The sequence below is a fragment of the Aquarana catesbeiana genome, linkage group LG08 (assembly GCF_042186555.1).
Source record: "Aquarana catesbeiana isolate 2022-GZ linkage group LG08, ASM4218655v1, whole genome shotgun sequence".
NCBI classification, from domain to species: domain Eukaryota; kingdom Metazoa; phylum Chordata; class Amphibia; order Anura; family Ranidae; genus Aquarana; species Aquarana catesbeiana.
The window spans coordinates 109,715,092-109,732,222 of record NC_133331.1 but is presented as its reverse complement, the minus strand read 5'-3'; the positions used below and the strand labels follow the sequence as shown (position 1 = coordinate 109,732,222).

General features: G+C 45.7%; 1 protein-coding gene across 1 annotated transcript in view; it reads right to left on the bottom strand.

The window, feature by feature from the left end:
* CCDC6 (coiled-coil domain containing 6) overlaps nt 1-14,892 on the bottom strand; it is a 77,633-nt gene extending 62,741 nt beyond the window's left edge. Inside the window, exon 1 of the mRNA XM_073596305.1 lies at nt 14,498-14,892. Coding sequence (XP_073452406.1) covers nt 14,498-14,758 — 261 coding nt within the window. The 5' untranslated portion in view covers nt 14,759-14,892. The remainder of the gene's footprint in view (nt 1-14,497) is intronic.
* Between the last annotated feature and the right edge of the window lie 2,239 nt (nt 14,893-17,131).

Genomic DNA, 17,131 nt, shown 5'->3' with positions numbered 1-17,131 from the left:
CCGTGGGAGTAGGCGTGTTTCTAGCCTCTCCCAGACTCCTGGGAGCTAGTCTCAGGCTTCCCAGGATGCCACTGAGCATGTGCGGGAACGAGCGGTGAATGCTGGGAGCACAGCATTCACCGCATCCAGGAAATAAATGCTTGTGGGCTTCAAATGCCCACAATGAAGATGGAAACCGCCTGCAGTGAATAATATAAGTTATTCTTTCCGACGAAATCTGTCACAGGCGGACATATTACACACAATATGCGAGTATGTAATGCTGAGAAGAAAAGCTTGTGAATGAACTCAAAAAAAAAAAAAAAAAAAAAAAAAAACCACGATAGATAGGTGGACCCCTGCTTTAATGCAGGCCATACATGGATCAACCGCCGAGCGATTTGTCAATCGAAATTTGAAAATTTGTGCGTTTAATTACGTGGTGGCACATGCCGATCACTCAAATTCGATGGCCGCACGAAAATTGGTCGTTGCTGCGGCTCCACTAATGGTCAAAAATCAAACGATTATTTAAAGGTGCAATTTTCAAACTAAAACTCGTTCAGAATATGACACGTATATGGCCAGCATAAGTTTATTTTTTAAAATGCAAACACTATGTGTTTAAAAATAGCAAGTTAAAGAGAAGCTCTACATCCCCCCCCAAAAAAAAAAAATGTATTAAAGAGGAGCGGGGGAAAGAGGTTTTATGAAGAAGCTACTTTTATTCTTTGCCAGGAACTGGGGATGGGGAAGTTCTATCCCCCATTCAGTCACTCGTTTTACACTGTGTACACACACACACACACACACACACACACACACACACACACACACGTATTTTGACCAAATCATCATTTTTATGCATATTGTCCAACTCCAAGCTGTATAAACTTGAATGCTTTTCGGACTTAACCACTTCAATACCTGCCCATTGTCATATGACATCCGCAGATGGATTCTCCCATCCAAGGGTGGGGGCATCATATGACATCCTCGGCTTCCCATCCGTATATTGGGCGCGCGTCACCAAGGAGCTGATGCGCGTGCTAGCGGCCGCGATGTCTGCCGGGCACCTGCGATCGCTCGTGACAGAGCAGGTACATGGATCTGTATGCTTAAACACACAGATTCACGTCCTGTCAGGGGAGAGAAGACAGATCGTGTGTTCCTAGTATATAGGAACAGCGATCAGTCTCCTCCCCTAGTCAGTCCCATCCCCCCCCACAGTTAGAATCACTCTCTAGGTAACACATTTAACCCCTTGATCGCCCCCTAGCGTTAATTCCTTCCCTGCCAGTGACATTTATACAGTAATCAGAGCATATTTATAGCACTGATCGCTGCATAAATATCAATGGTCCCAAAATATTGTCAAAAGTGTCCGATCTGTCCGCCGCAATGTCACAGTCAAGATAAAAATCGCAGACCACCACCATTAAAAAAAAAGAAAAAAAAAAGAAAAAAAATTAAAAATGCCATAAATCAATAACCTATTTTGTAGGCACTATAACTTTTGCAAAAATCAATCAATATACGCTTATTGCAATGTTTTGTGAGTATGCATTTTGACTTCCAATGCAAAGAGGTTCACATTAAACGTAATTTTTAACTTTAGAAGATACAATTCAATGATTAACAGCACCCTTCCTCTCTGGCTTGGTATAACAATGCTGTAAAACTTTAGCTTTATGATGACAGGCAGTCTACATTACTAGCAATTTGCATTAGGCACAGCAATTTGAATGTATGGCAACAGTCAGCTTAACAAGTACACACATTCCTGGCTGCTTCACCTCACTTCTGTTCTGGGGACAATGTTTTTTACCAGACAGGAAGTGCAGGTAAATCTGAAAAAGGATCAGACAATTAAAATTAGCAGTCTTATAGTGGTTAAAGCCACTACACCATAAAATACCATCTCCTCTGTAAAATAACATTATGAGTATCGGTGTTATAGAATAATATAAGGAATAGTTGCAGCAAGAGGGGAGGGCTGCGGAGTGGACAAAGCTGACAGGCAGGGAGGGGTGGGGTGGGGAAGAGGACAGGGGAGAGCAGAGAGGAGAGCTGCAGATGACGGAGGCACGTATACTGACCACGGTGTCAGGGCTTAGCAGCCATGATAAACTGGTCAGTTTACAGATGAGGAAGGGGGGGGGAGGCAGAACCATGCAGGATCAGCCAGGTACTTTAGGTGATAGAAGGGGCCAAATTACACAGCACAAGCACTGTGCTGTTATTCAGGCTTTAAGGAACAGGATTATTATTTATTTTTTTTTTTTGGGGCAACAAATACCTTAACCACTTGTCGACCACCCGCCGTCAGCGTAGGTGTACCTCGGCTCCTGCAAGGAGCCATAGCAGGCGCGCGCTCCCGCTGTACGGTGCAATGTCCACCAGCCACCCCCGATTGCGGGAAAAAGAGCCAGAAAGGGGATCTGTCAGGATCTGTCAATGTAAACAGACAGATCGCCGTTCTGACAGAGGAGTCAGAGAGATCTGCTGTTCCTAGTGATCAGGAACAGCGATGTCTCTCTTCTCCCAGGCAGCCCAGCCCCCATACAGTTAGAAACACTCCAAGGGAACACACTTAACCCCTTGATCGCCCTAGTGGACCCCTTCCCTGCCAGTGACATTTATACAGTAATCAGTGGCTATTTTTTGCACTGATCGCTGTATAAATGTCAATGGTCCCAAAAAACGTCAAAAGTGTCCAATCTGTCTGCCGCAATGTCGCAGTCCCGCTAAATAATAAAAATGCCATAAATATATCCCTCATTTTGTAGACGCTATAACTTTTGCGCAAACCAATCAATATATGCTTATTGTGATTTTTGTTTAACAAGAATATGTAGAATACATATTGGCCTAAACTGATGAAGAGATTCGTTTTATTATTTGGGGGATATTATAGCAAAAAGTAAAAAAATAGTATTTTTTTCAAAATTGGCGCTCTTTCTTTGTTTATCGCGCAAAAAATAAAAGCTGATAAAATACCACCAAAACAAAGCTCTATTTGTGGGGAAAAAAAGGACGTCAATTTTGTTTGGGTACAGCATCGCACGACTGCGCAATTGTCAGTTAAAGTGACGCAGTGCCATATCTCAAAAAATGGCCTTGTCATTAAGAGGGAAAATCCTCCGGTCTGTAAGTGATTAAGCAAGGTATATGGACTGACCGACTTTCAGTCCAAGTGTACCACTGACTGTTAGAGACTGTTAAACAGAAGCCGGTCTAATGACCAGCTTCTGACTAATGGTCATGCTGGAAAATCAGCATTTACTCAGCGCTGATCTGTGTATTCTGTCAGGAGGGATCGGTCAGGTTTTTCTTTCCCTTCATCCGGCTGGTTAAACGAAAGAAAAAAAAAAAAAAAAAACTGAACATGTATACCCCTACTTTACATCTATATGTATTGCTGTTGGAATGTTTCCTTCACTCAGTCTGGTAAAACAAGATTGTCCCAAGAAACTGCATATCGCAATTATTCTAGTGAGGGCGGGCAGCATTTGCCAGTGTTCTGACAGACACGTGATTAACCGCTTCTGGACCGCCCCACATACATTTACTGTGTCAGGGCGGCCTGGGTGCGCAAAATCACATACGTGTTTTCGTGCACGTGGTGTAGGAGGCGTGTGCCACTCCCACTGTGATTGGACATAGCGGGGTATAATCAGCGTGTCAGGCTGCCGTCACGACCCGCCGATCGTTCACAGGAGAGACGGATCAGCTGCCTGCCTGTGTAAACAAGGCAAACAGCAGATCTGTCAGGAAGGGAAAGAGAGATCTTGTGATTCAGCTAAGCAGAATCATGGATCTCTTTTCCTTCAGTGTGACACTGCCCCACACAATTAGTAAGAACCTCCCTAAGGAACATTTAACCCTTTGATCGCCCCTGGTGTTAACCCCTTTTCTGCCAGTGTCATTTATATAGTAATCAGTGCATTTTTATAGCACTGATCACTCTGTATTGGTGTCACTGGTCCCCAAAAGGTGTCACTCAGTGTCAGATTTGTCCACCGCAATGCCATTACCAGTAAAAAAAAAAAAAAGAAAAAAAAAAATTTAAAAAGTCCCTAAATCTATTCCGCAGTTTGTAGACACTAACTTTTGCAAAAACCTATATACGCTTATTGCGTTTTTTTTTTACCAAAAATATGTAGAATACCTATTGGCCTAAACTGATAAAGAATTTTTTGGGGGGGATATGCATTATAGTAGAAAGTTAAAAATATTGTTTTCTTCAAAATTGGCGCTATTTTTTTTGTTTACAGCGCAAAAAATAAAAAGCAGAGGCAATCAAATACCACCAAAAGAAAGCTCTATTTGTGGGGAAAAAATAGGACATCAATTTTATTTGGGTACAGCATCGCATGATCGTACAATTGTCGGCCTGGTCAGGAAGTGGCTAAAACCTTCCGGAGATGAAGTTAAGAAACGATCCTAAAGTAAATAGCACCATGGAAAACAAAACATAAAACATCAATTTGTTTAACGTAACGAGAGAGATAGAGATAGATATTTTTTTTAAATCAACCATGTGACTGCCAGAGCTCTGCCCATAAATAGACAGCAATGATAAACAGCAGAGCAAAAAAGAAAATGCTCTTCTGTCAATAACAATCCTTGAGACGCCCCGCATGATGTGCAGGTAAACAGCTTATTGTGGTGGACAATTCATACAGAGTTACAACGCAGATGAGTGCCGGTTGCCCCCAATAGAGTTGCCACTTTGAAGAGGGAACTGGTAGGATGCCTAGGAAATTACAACCACAATAAGTGTCACTAAACCCTCATCATAAAAAACTATCAATAAATGATGTATTACATGCTGTTCATACTCACTCAGTCACTATGAGATTAGTTTTCTGTATTCTGCAAAAAACCTGGTTGATCCTGCAGTTCTTGTCCCCAATTCAGTTAGGGATTTTGCAGCTATGGTGGCAGCTCTGCACATGCTCAGTTTTCAGAGATTCTATGCTGAGCATTTCCTCCCTATCACATTGGAGCAGTCCTTTTGACTATAGAGTCACAAATGTAGACGTATACACAGTGGTAAATGACAGCCCACTCCCTCCCCCTACCCAAGCTAAACACAAAGGGGGTGGGACATTACATGTAGATTAATGAAGACTTCACCTCCCTCCTATTCTAAGACAGGTATCCGCTCCCCCCCCGAAAGGTGCCAAATGTGGCACCTGAGGGAGGGAGGAGACAAATCAGCGGAAGTTCCACTTTTGGGTGGAACTCCACTTTAATTGCTGTTGCTAAAGCTGTGTTGGTACTGTAAGAGAAGTTTCAAAATATGAACTTAAAATAAAACAAAGTTTCTTAAGAATGCCGAGTAGAGCTGTCCTCTCTAAATATCAACGCATCAAATCACTTAGGGCACTGAACATGCAGCACGAGAAGCACATGCTTTCAAGAAAACATATTACTTAAAGTGGTTGTTAAGCCACTATCTCATCTTTATATCATCCCCTCTGTCAGATACAAAGCTGTATTCTAGTGCCCGTTTTAAAAAAAATAAATAAATAAGGAGAAGAAGATTTCTACCTGTTTTAACTCCATCTCCCAGCGATAAGATGACTCCAGGCTCTCCCCGTGTGATATCTCCAGTGGGCGGGGCTGAGATTCCCCTGCTGACGTCAGCCAGGGAGGAGAGGAGCTGAGAGCCCGGAGTCATGTGATCGCTGGAAGACACTGTTGGAACAGGTAGAAATCTTTTTTTCTTTTTTAATAAAGCATAGGCACTAGGACACAGCTTTTTATCTGACAGAGGGGATGGTATACAGATCAGTTCGTTTTGAAGCAGCAGGGTGAAGAGTAAATCAGCGAAAGTGAGAGATGACAGGCAGGGAGGGGGAGGAGGAGGACAGAGGGAGACCTGCAGATAGCAACGGATGACGGAGGCACATACACTGACAATGGTGTCAGGGCTCAGCAGCCCTGATATATCGGAGTCAGCGTACAGAGGGGAGGGTAGAAACTGGCAGGATCAGCCAGGTATTTCAGGTGATATGAGGGGCCAAAATACACAGCACAAGCACTGTATAACATGTATTTTAAGGTAACAGGATCTTTCATTTTTTTTGGGTTAACAATTTAATTATATTTACCTGCAATACATGTTGCAATCTAGCAATTACTTTACATACTCTGGTTACACCTACAGACTTAGCTCATAAACAAACTATAAGCATTTCTGAATACAGCCCTTACCACACAAGTAAAGCTGCATCACAATACCTGATGCTGTCCAATATGCAAACAGGCCAATTTTACCTCTATAGTAAAAACGGGTTTTATACAACCGTATACTTCAAAAGGAGCAAGGTAACAAAAATGGTGCCCCTGTGTATGGCCAGGACGAGTCTGTCAATGTTTTTTCCACAATTGTGCACAAAGGCCTTCAATTTTAAAACGTGTTCAAAATGCTGTAATGTCATCTTTATGACAACACTGACATTTATCTTAGTAGTGCAGTGTTAAAATTCTGGAGTTCCAAACTCAATTTTACACACAACACGGTTATGTACATTATCCTCGTGTGCAACACTGACAGTCCTGTCCACCTCACTGCCTCAAAGAAACAGCCCTGAGCTCCCTATATCTGAAGGCTGGATTATGTGTCATAGTTTGGGTGTGCCAAATCAAAGATCTGCAAAACAGGGCATTAGACAATGGAAACACTCTTCACATGATAATATCCCATTATGCAGTAAACTGGCATGATGTCTATGCAAGTCTCAACCATTGCCAAATTAGGTACAAAACACTGATATGCTCAATAATATAGGGATGCCATAGAGTAAAAAATGTTTTTCTGTGTTCAAATATTCCAGCTGTATTTTCTCCTCTTGTTCATTACCAACAGATGTGTTTTTTTTTTTTTTGCAGTTTGCTGTACTTTTTAATGGAAGCAATAGCATGGTACAGCTGTAAAGCTTAACTTAATGCATGGTCCTCACCAGAACCATGCACTGCAGTGCATCCTGAAAATGTTCTGCGTGTTTCTTTTCAGGGTCATCGCCTTGCCTTTCAAGTCACCTGAATGGAAACCTGTAAAATGGCATCACATACACAAACTCATAACATTGTTCTCTTATTCACAATGGATATGATCTGCAGGCAAACTAGTAAATACATTTCCAAAACACCAGGTACTTTACAAACCCAATAAAATCAATCTCCTGTGATGTGCAGATCACAGGTTTAGTGTCAGGCTCCCACAGTCCTCCCATACGGACTCTAGGAAGGCTCGAGGAAAACTGAATGAACCACGAGCGTGCTAAGCAGAAAGATCGCTGCCCATTCAAACCTACACTTCTCAGGTGGAAGATATGTACTTGTAGTTTTTTCATTTACAGGAATCTGTCAATGAATGACGCAGCTGTGTGGGAGGAGCCCTGTACAGCTGCGCTGTTTTCAAAAAGTGGGTGTGGGGAGAGGATACTCCACCCGCTGTCTCAGAGAGAAGAACGCTCACAGCGGGAGGTGGGTGTATAGGAGTGTAGCATGTAAAGGTGAACTTAAAGGGCAGGGTGATTGGCTCACTTTAAATCAGTGCTGAGAAAACAAACAAAAAAACAGGAGTAAAGCAGGTATTGCTAACAGCTGCTGCCCAATGTATTTTTTTTGTTTGTACTTGCAAATGGAAGCCTGTGTTTACGGTCTCCTAAAGATGCTAGCCAACTCATTAAATCTGCACAAAACAGCCAACGTCTGCATTTAAACCACACCATAAGTGTGAGATACTTAACTCAGAACTGTCAGCACATTGCAGGCACCTCTGGGTATCTGCATTATCAGGTTCATATTTAATTTAAAGTGGTTGTAAAGGATGAAGGTTTTTTACCTTCATACATTCAATGTATGAAGGTAAAAACCTTCAGTGCGCAGCTTCCCCCTCAGCCCCCCCAATACTTACCTAAGCCCGATCTCTATCCAGCGATGTGCACGAGACCCGAGGCTCTCCCGTCTTATGGATGCAGAGAGACAGCTCAGGAGCAAGCACGCACGAGTGACCCCACAGCAAGCAGCTTACTATGGGGGCACTCAGCAAGGGGGAGGGGCCCAGAATGCCGGTGAGGGACCCAAGAAGGAGGAGGATCTGGGCCACTCTGTGCAAAACCACTGCACAGAGCAGGTAAGTATGACATGTTTGTTATTTGTTTTTAAACATTTTTTTCCTTTACAATCACTTTATGCACCATAGGTGCCCAGAATGAAAAAAAAAATAAAACAACCAACCCTGTTAGTTGCCAACCACTGTAAGTACTTGCATGCTGTACTGATGTATTGATCAGTATTCCTGGTCGAAATTTATTGAGTTCATTTTGTGCGTATTTGAACATGCACAAAAAAAAAAAAAAAAAAAAAATAAAAAAAAAATAAAAAAAAAGGTATAGCTTTGAGAATGGAGTTCTAATCTCTTCATATTACATATTTATTAGAAAAAAAATTGAAAAAGTAATATTTTGATTCCCTATAAAAAATAGAAGTACGTTTTTTTTTTTTTTTTTTTTTAATATTCATACTTACCCAGGTGGATGAAGCATCAGACCGATGCTGCAGCTGTCCCCCGGCATCTCTACACTGAGAACCGAGCCGCCGCCCTGAGCGGAGGAATGCTGCCTGTCAGTCAGCATCTCTCCTGCACTGATCCTCCATGCTCATTGGAGCGATGAGCTGTGGGGGAGCGGCTGTCTCAGCAGCTTGCTGAGACTGCCATCAGTCAAGGCAGCTGGTGGATCCAGACTTGGGAAGTCGGGATGATGCGCTGCCTCGACTGATGGCAGTGACATCAGCGGAGAGTGGACTGCAGACCGATTTCTGCTGAAAACGGGTCAAAGGAGTGCAAAACGAATTGCACTCCTGTGACCCATAGGAGAAGCCCAGCCTAAAAAGCTCAGGCTGGACTTCTCCTTTAATGCATCAAATCTAAAAAAAAAAAAATGTTTTATAACATTCAACCCATGTATCAGCAGCCTCAATGTACCAAGTTGATCAATTAACTTGGGTACAACCAGCATGCCAGGTTTTACCTGCAATTATTGCTAGTGGCTGCTATAGTCGCTAGCAATAGTCACTGTCTTCTCCCGGTGGGGACAGCTTCTGTGTTGATGGCGAAATCAAGCAAATTTCTTTCCTGCAACCACGGCAAATTAGCTCAGTGTATGGCCGGCCTTACACTGCTCATTCCAAACAACCGTCTATGAGAGGTAAAAGGAGGAATTTGGGAACTCATGAAGGATGTTGCAAAGAAGCAGAAAAACAATAAAATAATAATAAAAAAAGGATTACAGGGCCATATGTGTATGAATTGTTGTTTATAAGAAAAATGAAAATAAAAAAAACACTAAAGTGGAAAGCATTCATCTATAAATGTTGGGTTGCAAGGTGCTGCATAAACTGCTGGTGCTATAAAAAAAATCCTGTATAATAATAATATAATGAGTCAAGAGCTTTCAACTCAAGACAAAGTGACTGTGCATTTTTTTAATCACCACCCCCCTACAACTTCCTTTACCAGCACTAGCTTGTCAAGCCTGCCTCTTTGATTGTGGCACTAAATGATGTTTCCAGGTATGGGGGGACTTGTGGCCTCCTCCCAGGTGTGCTTTGCCCAAGTAATGTCACATGACTCTGGGAGCAAGGTTGCCACCTCCCTTATAATCTAAGGCCTTAAATTTCAGTGTCAGCTACACTGGAGGCAGCAGCTGCAATAGAATGCTGGTAACCGGAGTGTAACTTGGGTAATTGGGGCTTTACAAATATACCATCACTTCACTGAACAAGCTGAAGTTAGAAGTGGCAGCAGATTCTGTGTGCACCAGTTTTGGTAAAGCTCTCCCCTTGTCTGCATTACACTGCAGCCAGAGACATTACCCAATACTTCTGGATATGGGAGGAACATGTGACCTCCTCTCCTTTGACAGTGCTTGGGTCATGAGGACAACTGCCAGGCCTGAACATGGACACGACCAAGCCAATGAAGGCAACACACCCTTTCGTCCCCGACACCACTGCTTTCAGTACTTGCCGTGATAGATAAAGAAAGGGAGGGAGGCATGGCGAGTATAAGGCGGTCAGGGGTGCCCCTCGGCAAGGAAATTGTCACTTTGCCTGCAAATTACCTAAAGTGGCTGTATCACCACAGGGACCTATATATCAAAAGGTGGACACCTGTAAAAGAAGTGCTTTTACTTACCTTTCCAGCAGCCTGTGTATTGAAAAGCCGCCAGATCTTCACTCCCCAGCAAGTATTAACCATTCGATGAGTCAAATATTTGCTCACCCTGCCAGACACTGTGGTGCCTTGTGCTGGCTCATATGTACTGTAATGATATACAAGCCAGCAGGAGGAGCCACAGTGGTCTGAGGGAAAGCAATTCTACATAAAGGACGAGTACAGGTTTGGTCTGAATATGGATAGAAGCAATTATCACCACCAATGCATTCCCTGCTCTGCAGAGTGAAAGAAAAAGGTGCAAATTATGCAAAAGTCCTCCTGAGTTGTCAGGTGGGGGATATGCAGTCTCTCAGTTGCCAACACAATAATTAGTAGAACATGATCCATAACTCCATACATGCCCTTAAATATATCCAAATTTATTGATACTCCATAAAAGACAGATAGGCACAGCAGATGTTAATGTTTTTAAGCCATGATGACCTTGTTCACAACATTCCCTGCTCTGCAGCCTCCCATAACAAAGGGATGGATGTTCATTACATCACCGACCTAACATGGCCACATTGTCCAAATATGGCCTACATTGGGTCAATGTAATGAGCTTCCCCGACTCCTTTTTTACATGCAGCTTTGGTGTGGGGTGTCTTAGCATTTGGACTGGATAGCAGTTCTGAGTTTGGTCTGAAACTAAACATACCCAAATCCATAGCTTCATAGCTGTACTGTCAGCAAAGTAACTGCATACATGTCTCCACCTGAAAACCAGCTTTCCTTAAGGAGGGAAGGTTTGCGGGTAGAGACGTGTTGTATGCAGTCACTTTGCTGACAATCAATAAATAAAAGTCACGAGGAGCCAAGTTTACAGTACAGCTGATGTTTTTTCACATCACATTGCAATCCTAACTTTGGTTCAAAACCTGTGCTCATCCCTTGTCTACACATCTGGAAGTGTAGAAAGCTCTCAGTGGTTGGAGAATGAGGATGCAGTGGCTTATCACTACACAAGCAGCAGGAAAAGTACATGAAAGTTTCCTTTCCAGGTTACTTCTTCTGTAAAAGTACCCCCTTGGTGATATGGTCACTTTAGGTAAGCAGGTTTATGCACTTGTTCTGACCATTGTGAAGGGTTCACGGGACTTGTTGAATTATTCTGGCATAGAATGTTTTGGAGTGTGCAAGAGAAGGAGCAGGAAACCCCAAAAACTCTGGAGGTGGACAAAATCAGTGCCAGGACCTATGGTACAGAAACCTCCATTACCCCACATCTTGTGCAGGAAGTCTAGAGGTGTGTCTGCCCATCATCACTCCAATGTCACTTCCAGGTGGAGCACCCCTTTATCAAGATATTAAAGACCAGTGCTGGTTCTAACTACAGAACTACACCAATGAACCAGAACTTTATGACCACACACCTAATTTGGAGTAGGCCACAATTTTGCTGCCAAAACAGTCCCGACCTGTTGAGGTATGGATGACACTAGACCTCTGAAGGTATGCTGTGATATCTGGCACCAAGCCGTCAGTAGTAGATCCGTTTAGTCCTGAGTGGCAAGGTGCTGCCTCAAGGATCGGATTTGTTTTTCCAGCACATCACACAGATGCTTGATTGGATTCAAATCTGGAGAATTTGGAGGCCAATCCAACACCTCAAACTTATTGGGGGTTATTTACTAAAGGCAAATCCACTTTGCACTACAAGTGCACTTGGAAGTGAAGTCCCTGTAGATCTGAGGGGGACATGCAAGGAAAATAAAAAATTAAAAAAAAAAAAAAAAACAGCAATTTTGCTTGCACATGATTGGATGATAAAAATCAGCAGAGCTTCCCCTCATTTCAGAACTTCCCCTCAGATCTAGTGCACAGTGGATTTGCCTTTAGTAAATAACCCCCATTGTGTCACTCAAAACATTCCTGAACAATTTTTGCAGTGTGGCAGGGCACATTATCCTACTGAAAGAGGCCACTGCCATCAGAGAATACCACTTCCATGAAGGGGTGTACTTGCTGAATAAGGATGAGCTCCGCAGTCGGCACTGCACAACGCTAATCACAGGCAGTGAGACATTTTCCCGATCTCTGCACCCGTGCATCAGGACAATGTCTCACTGCCTGCGATTAGCGCTCCGCAGTGCCGACTTCCTGGCAGGCTCTGCACGTGCTGTTTGTGAACACGCCTGAGCTCATCCTTATTGCTGAACAATGCTTAGGTAGCTGGTACGTGTCACAGTAATGTCCACATGAACAGCATGAGCCATGGCTTCCCATCAGAACATTGCCCAAAGCATCACACTGCCTCCACCAGCTTGCCTTCTTCTCATACTGCGTCCTGGAGCCATCTCTTCCCCAGGTAAGTGACACACACACCCGGCCATCCACATGATGTAAAAGAAAACATGATTCATCAGACCATGCTACCTTCTTCCACTGCTCCGTGGTCTGGTTCTGATGCTCATTTTAGGTGCTTTTGGCTGTAGACACTGGTCAGCACTGACACCCTGACCAGTCTGAGGCTACACATCCCATACACAACAAACTATAATGCCCATTTTTTTCTACTTTCCACACATCACCTTTACTTGCTGCCTAATATAGCTCATTAACTTTCACATGCCATTGTAATGAGATAATCAATGTTATAAACTTTACCTGTCATAAAGTTATGACTGATGGGGGTATTTACTGGAAGGTCCCTTCTGGGTGGAGCACAACTTTATTTATAGACATCTGTGGTCAGACATGTATGATCTGAACACAGGACATCTTTCTACTAAGCTGTGCTTGTACAAGGCGATCTTCACAGGGCAGGCCTCCCCAGCCATCTTGGGGTAAAAGCCTGACCATCTCCTTCCCCTGAGAACACTTGGTACCTACAGAAGCCATGTTCTTCCTCTCCAGGCAGAGGTAGGTGTGGCTCCACCAGAGCTCCCTCTCCGGGCAGAGGTAGGTGTGGCTCCACCAGAGCTCCCTCTCCGGGCAGAGGTAGGTGTGGCTCCAGAGCTCCCCCTACGGGCAGAGGTAGGTGTGGCTCCAGAGCTCCCCCTACGGGCAGAGGTAGGTGTGGCTCCAGAGCTCCCCCTACGGGCAGAGGTAGGTGTGGCTCCAGAGCTCCCCCTACGGGCAGAGGTAGGTGTGGCTCCAGAGCTCCCCCTACGGGCAGAGGTAGGTGTGGCTCCAGAGCTCCCCCTACGGGCAGAGGTAGGTGTGGCTCCAGAGCTCCCCCTACGGGCAGAGGTAGGTGTGGCTCCAGAGCTCCCCCTACGGGCAGAGGTAGGTGTGGCTCCAGAGCTCCCCCTACGGGCAGAGGTAGGTGTGGCTCCAGAGCTCCCCCTACGGGCAGAGGTAGGTGTGGCTCCAGAGCTCCCTCTCCGGGCAGAGGTAGGTGTGGCTCCAGAGCTCCCCCTACGGGCAGAGGTAGGTGTGGCTCCAGAGCTCCCCCTACGGGCAGAGGTAGGTGTGGCTCCAGAGCTCCCTCTACGGGCAGAGGTAGGTGTGGCTCCAGAGCTCCCCCTACGGGCAGAGGTAGGTGTGGCTCCAGAGCTCCCCCTACGGGCAGAGGTAGGTGTGGCTCCAGAGCTCCCCCTACGGGCAGAGGTAGGTGTGGCTCCAGAGCTCCCTCTACGGGCAGAGGTAGGTGTGGCTCCAGAGCTCCCTCTACGGGCAGAGGTAGGTGTGGCTCCAGAGCTCCCCCTACGGGCAGAGGTAGGTGTGGCTCCAGAGCTCCCTCTCCGGGCAGAGGTAGGTGTGGCTCCAGAGCTCCCTCTACGGGCAGAGGTAGGTGTGGCTCCAGAACTCCCTCTACGGGCAGAGGTAGGTGTGGCTCCAGAACTCCCTCTACGGGCAGAGGTAGGTGTGGCTCCAGAGCTCCCTCTACGGGCAGAGGTAGGTGTGGCAGCAGAGCTCCCTCTACGGGCAGAGGTAGGTGTGGCAGCAGAGCTCCCTCTACGGGCAGAGGTAGGTGTGGCAGCAGAGCTCCCTCTACGGGCAGAGGTAGGTGTGGCAGCAGAGCTCCCTCTATGGGCAGAGGTAGGTGTGGCAGCAGAGCTCCCTCTACGGGCAGAGGTAGGTGTGGCAGCAGAGCTCCCTCTACGGGCAGAGGTAGGTGTGGCAGCAGAGCTCCCTCTATGGGCAGAGGTAGGTGTGGCAGCAGAGCTCCCTCTAATACTAGTGATCTGATGGGAAGCCTGGACTGTACAAGGTTGGGCTCCCATCTGCTGTGGAACTACAAGTGTCAGCATGTCCCGGACGCTCCCTCGCAGCTGGCACTCCACAGGTGCCGCCCTCCTCCCCCTCCCGTCCCCGGGGGGGCGCTATACTCACAATGGTGACGCTGGCTTTTCTCAGGTCGCGGTTCTCCTCTTGCAGCGCCTTGCACTTCAGCTTGTAGGTCTCCAGCTCGATCTTCAGCACTTTGTTCTCCTGCTGCAGAGAGGCCAGCCGGTTGGTGAGCTCCTCCAGGCGGAAGGGCGAAATGACGATCCCGGTCTTGCTGGAGGAGGAAGCCGAAGAAGACGTCTGCATGGCGGCTGAGCTGTTCCCGCCGCCTCCGTCTGTGTCACTCTCGCTGGCACTGTCCGCCATGGCCGCGACTGGCTTGGGCAAGAGAGAAGGAGGGAGGAGGCAGAGGGGACACAGGCGGCGGCACCACACACAGCACACCCGCCCTCTGGGAGAGCACACTGCACTGCGCACACTCTGCAACACACCACCGAGTCCAGACAAGAGGGCGCTCCGTTCTCATCCCCAACAACGCCGCTTATTCACAGCGGCCCCTACAGGGCACCCGGGATAGTACAGGCAAAACCCCACTACGAAAGGAAACATTTATATAGAGCGAGGAAGAGTTATAATAACCAGTGTCATCTTTATTTTTGTCATCTGTGTCCTATTCAGGAAATTTCCTTTCACTTCCTGTCTCATAGCCAAAACAGGAAGAGAGAGCAACCCCCCCCCCCCCAGCGAGGGCGTTCCTGGCAGTGTTGTCAACCTAGATTTAAATTTACTGACACAGCACCCAAAATTTACTGGCACAGCCACGTTTTTACTGGCATTTCCAAAAGTTACAGTTTTAAGGGCAAATTTCAGTATTTAAGCTACAAACAAGTACAATATGCTATTACCAATGTGATTTAAGGTAGATATAAATGCAAAAAACATATTTCTTATTTTATTTTTTGATATAGTAAGTAAGTAACTCAGGGACAGGACTCAGGAGGGCAAGATATTAGAATGGGCGGTGCACACACATAAAATTGACTGTCACAGTGACACTGATGGCAGTGTGTAGCAGCACAGATGATGATGATGACACCTCACTGACACAACATCTCCCCTCCTGAGTAAGGATGAGCACATGATCGGAAGTCCACGTGTCCGCCAGAAAGCTGACACTCCGCACCGCTAATCACAGACAGTGAGACATTTCCCAATCCGCGACTGCACAGATCAGGAAATGCCTCACTACCTGTGATTAGCGCTGCGGAGTGTCATCTTCCTGTTGGGCGCTGGCACGTGGACTTGCGAACACGCCTGAGCTCATCCTTACTCCTGAGTCATAGTGAAAGTCTCTCTCCACACCGGGTGGTCCCTTCAGTCCACTCTAGTCCAAACAGCACTGACAGTCCCGCTCCCGGCTTGCCTTGCTCCTGTCCTTCAAACCCAGACACGAGGCTTCATCTGCTCTGCTCAGCTCCCTTGCACCATGACATCACACAACATCCTCGGCACCGCCTCCTCCAGACCCGCCGGTGACACCTGAACACACGGCACTCGGATGGTTTCGGCCGGCTCTGGACCAGAACTGTGCATGAGCAGTTCCGAGCCGAGCGCCACAACCATATTTTTAACTGGCAACCTTCTCCTGTCAACTGATAGGAGAAAAGTGCCTGTTTTTTACTGGCTGCCAGTAGAAATACTGATGGTTGGTAACACTGCTTCCTGGTTGTCATCAGATCTAGTGACAGGACAAATAAAGAGAGCGAATCTCCCCTCTCACAGACATAAAAAAACAGACAGGGGTTCTAATTAGTGGTGCACTGAAATAAAAATTCTGGATGGAAGCCGAAAATTCAGGATGCACTCAGCCGAAAACCGAAACAGACTTTTTTTAAAAAAAGTATAATTTTTTTTCTCTATATAATGTGATTATATTCTACTTTTTAATTAATCGTTTTTGAAGCGCTTTTGCATTAAGAAAAGCGCAAGAAAAGCTCAAGGAAAGTGCCACTCTTTAAATTCTATGTAGGTCTTCACACTAGTCCATTGCGCTTGCAGTGTGACGCACCAGCCCATTGAAATTAATTAAAAACACTGTAAAAACACATTTTTGTTGCATTTTAATGCTGTTTTTGAGTCACATGACCTATGAAAATCACGGCAAAATCTTGTTTTTTTTTCTTTTGCCAAATGCTTTTTCAGATGATTATTTTTGGAGGAGGAAATATCGAGGCATCCCTAGTTCTAATCTCTTTCCACGCTATCCAAAACTAACAAAAGGTTTTCCTTTTAGTTTTACTTTAAGGCTCGGTTCACTTCTAAACCGGCCGCGGATCACACAGCAACGCTGTCTGTCCCTGTTCTCCATTTCAGGGACGAATCAGGGCAGAATCTTTGCCTGAATTCCACCCTAAAACAGAGCCAAAGACGCACAGCATTTCTGTGCAGTGCGCTCCGCAGCCGCAACGGAGATATGTGAACCAGCTCCATAGGGAGCCAGTCACATTCTCTGCTATGCGAATTAGATGCGGGGAAACCTGCATCTAATTCGCATAGGTGTGAACCCGGCCTAAAGTGGTTGTAGGCCGGTTACATACAAAATGTTGGTTAGGCAGTTGGCTGACCCAGGCTGGGTTAATGATTGCACCACTGTTCCTGGGCTTTTTGGATCCTGCCTATCTGCCCTGTTATATAAATGAGGGGGAAGGCCAGGTTCAGGGATTTTCCTGATATCTGTGA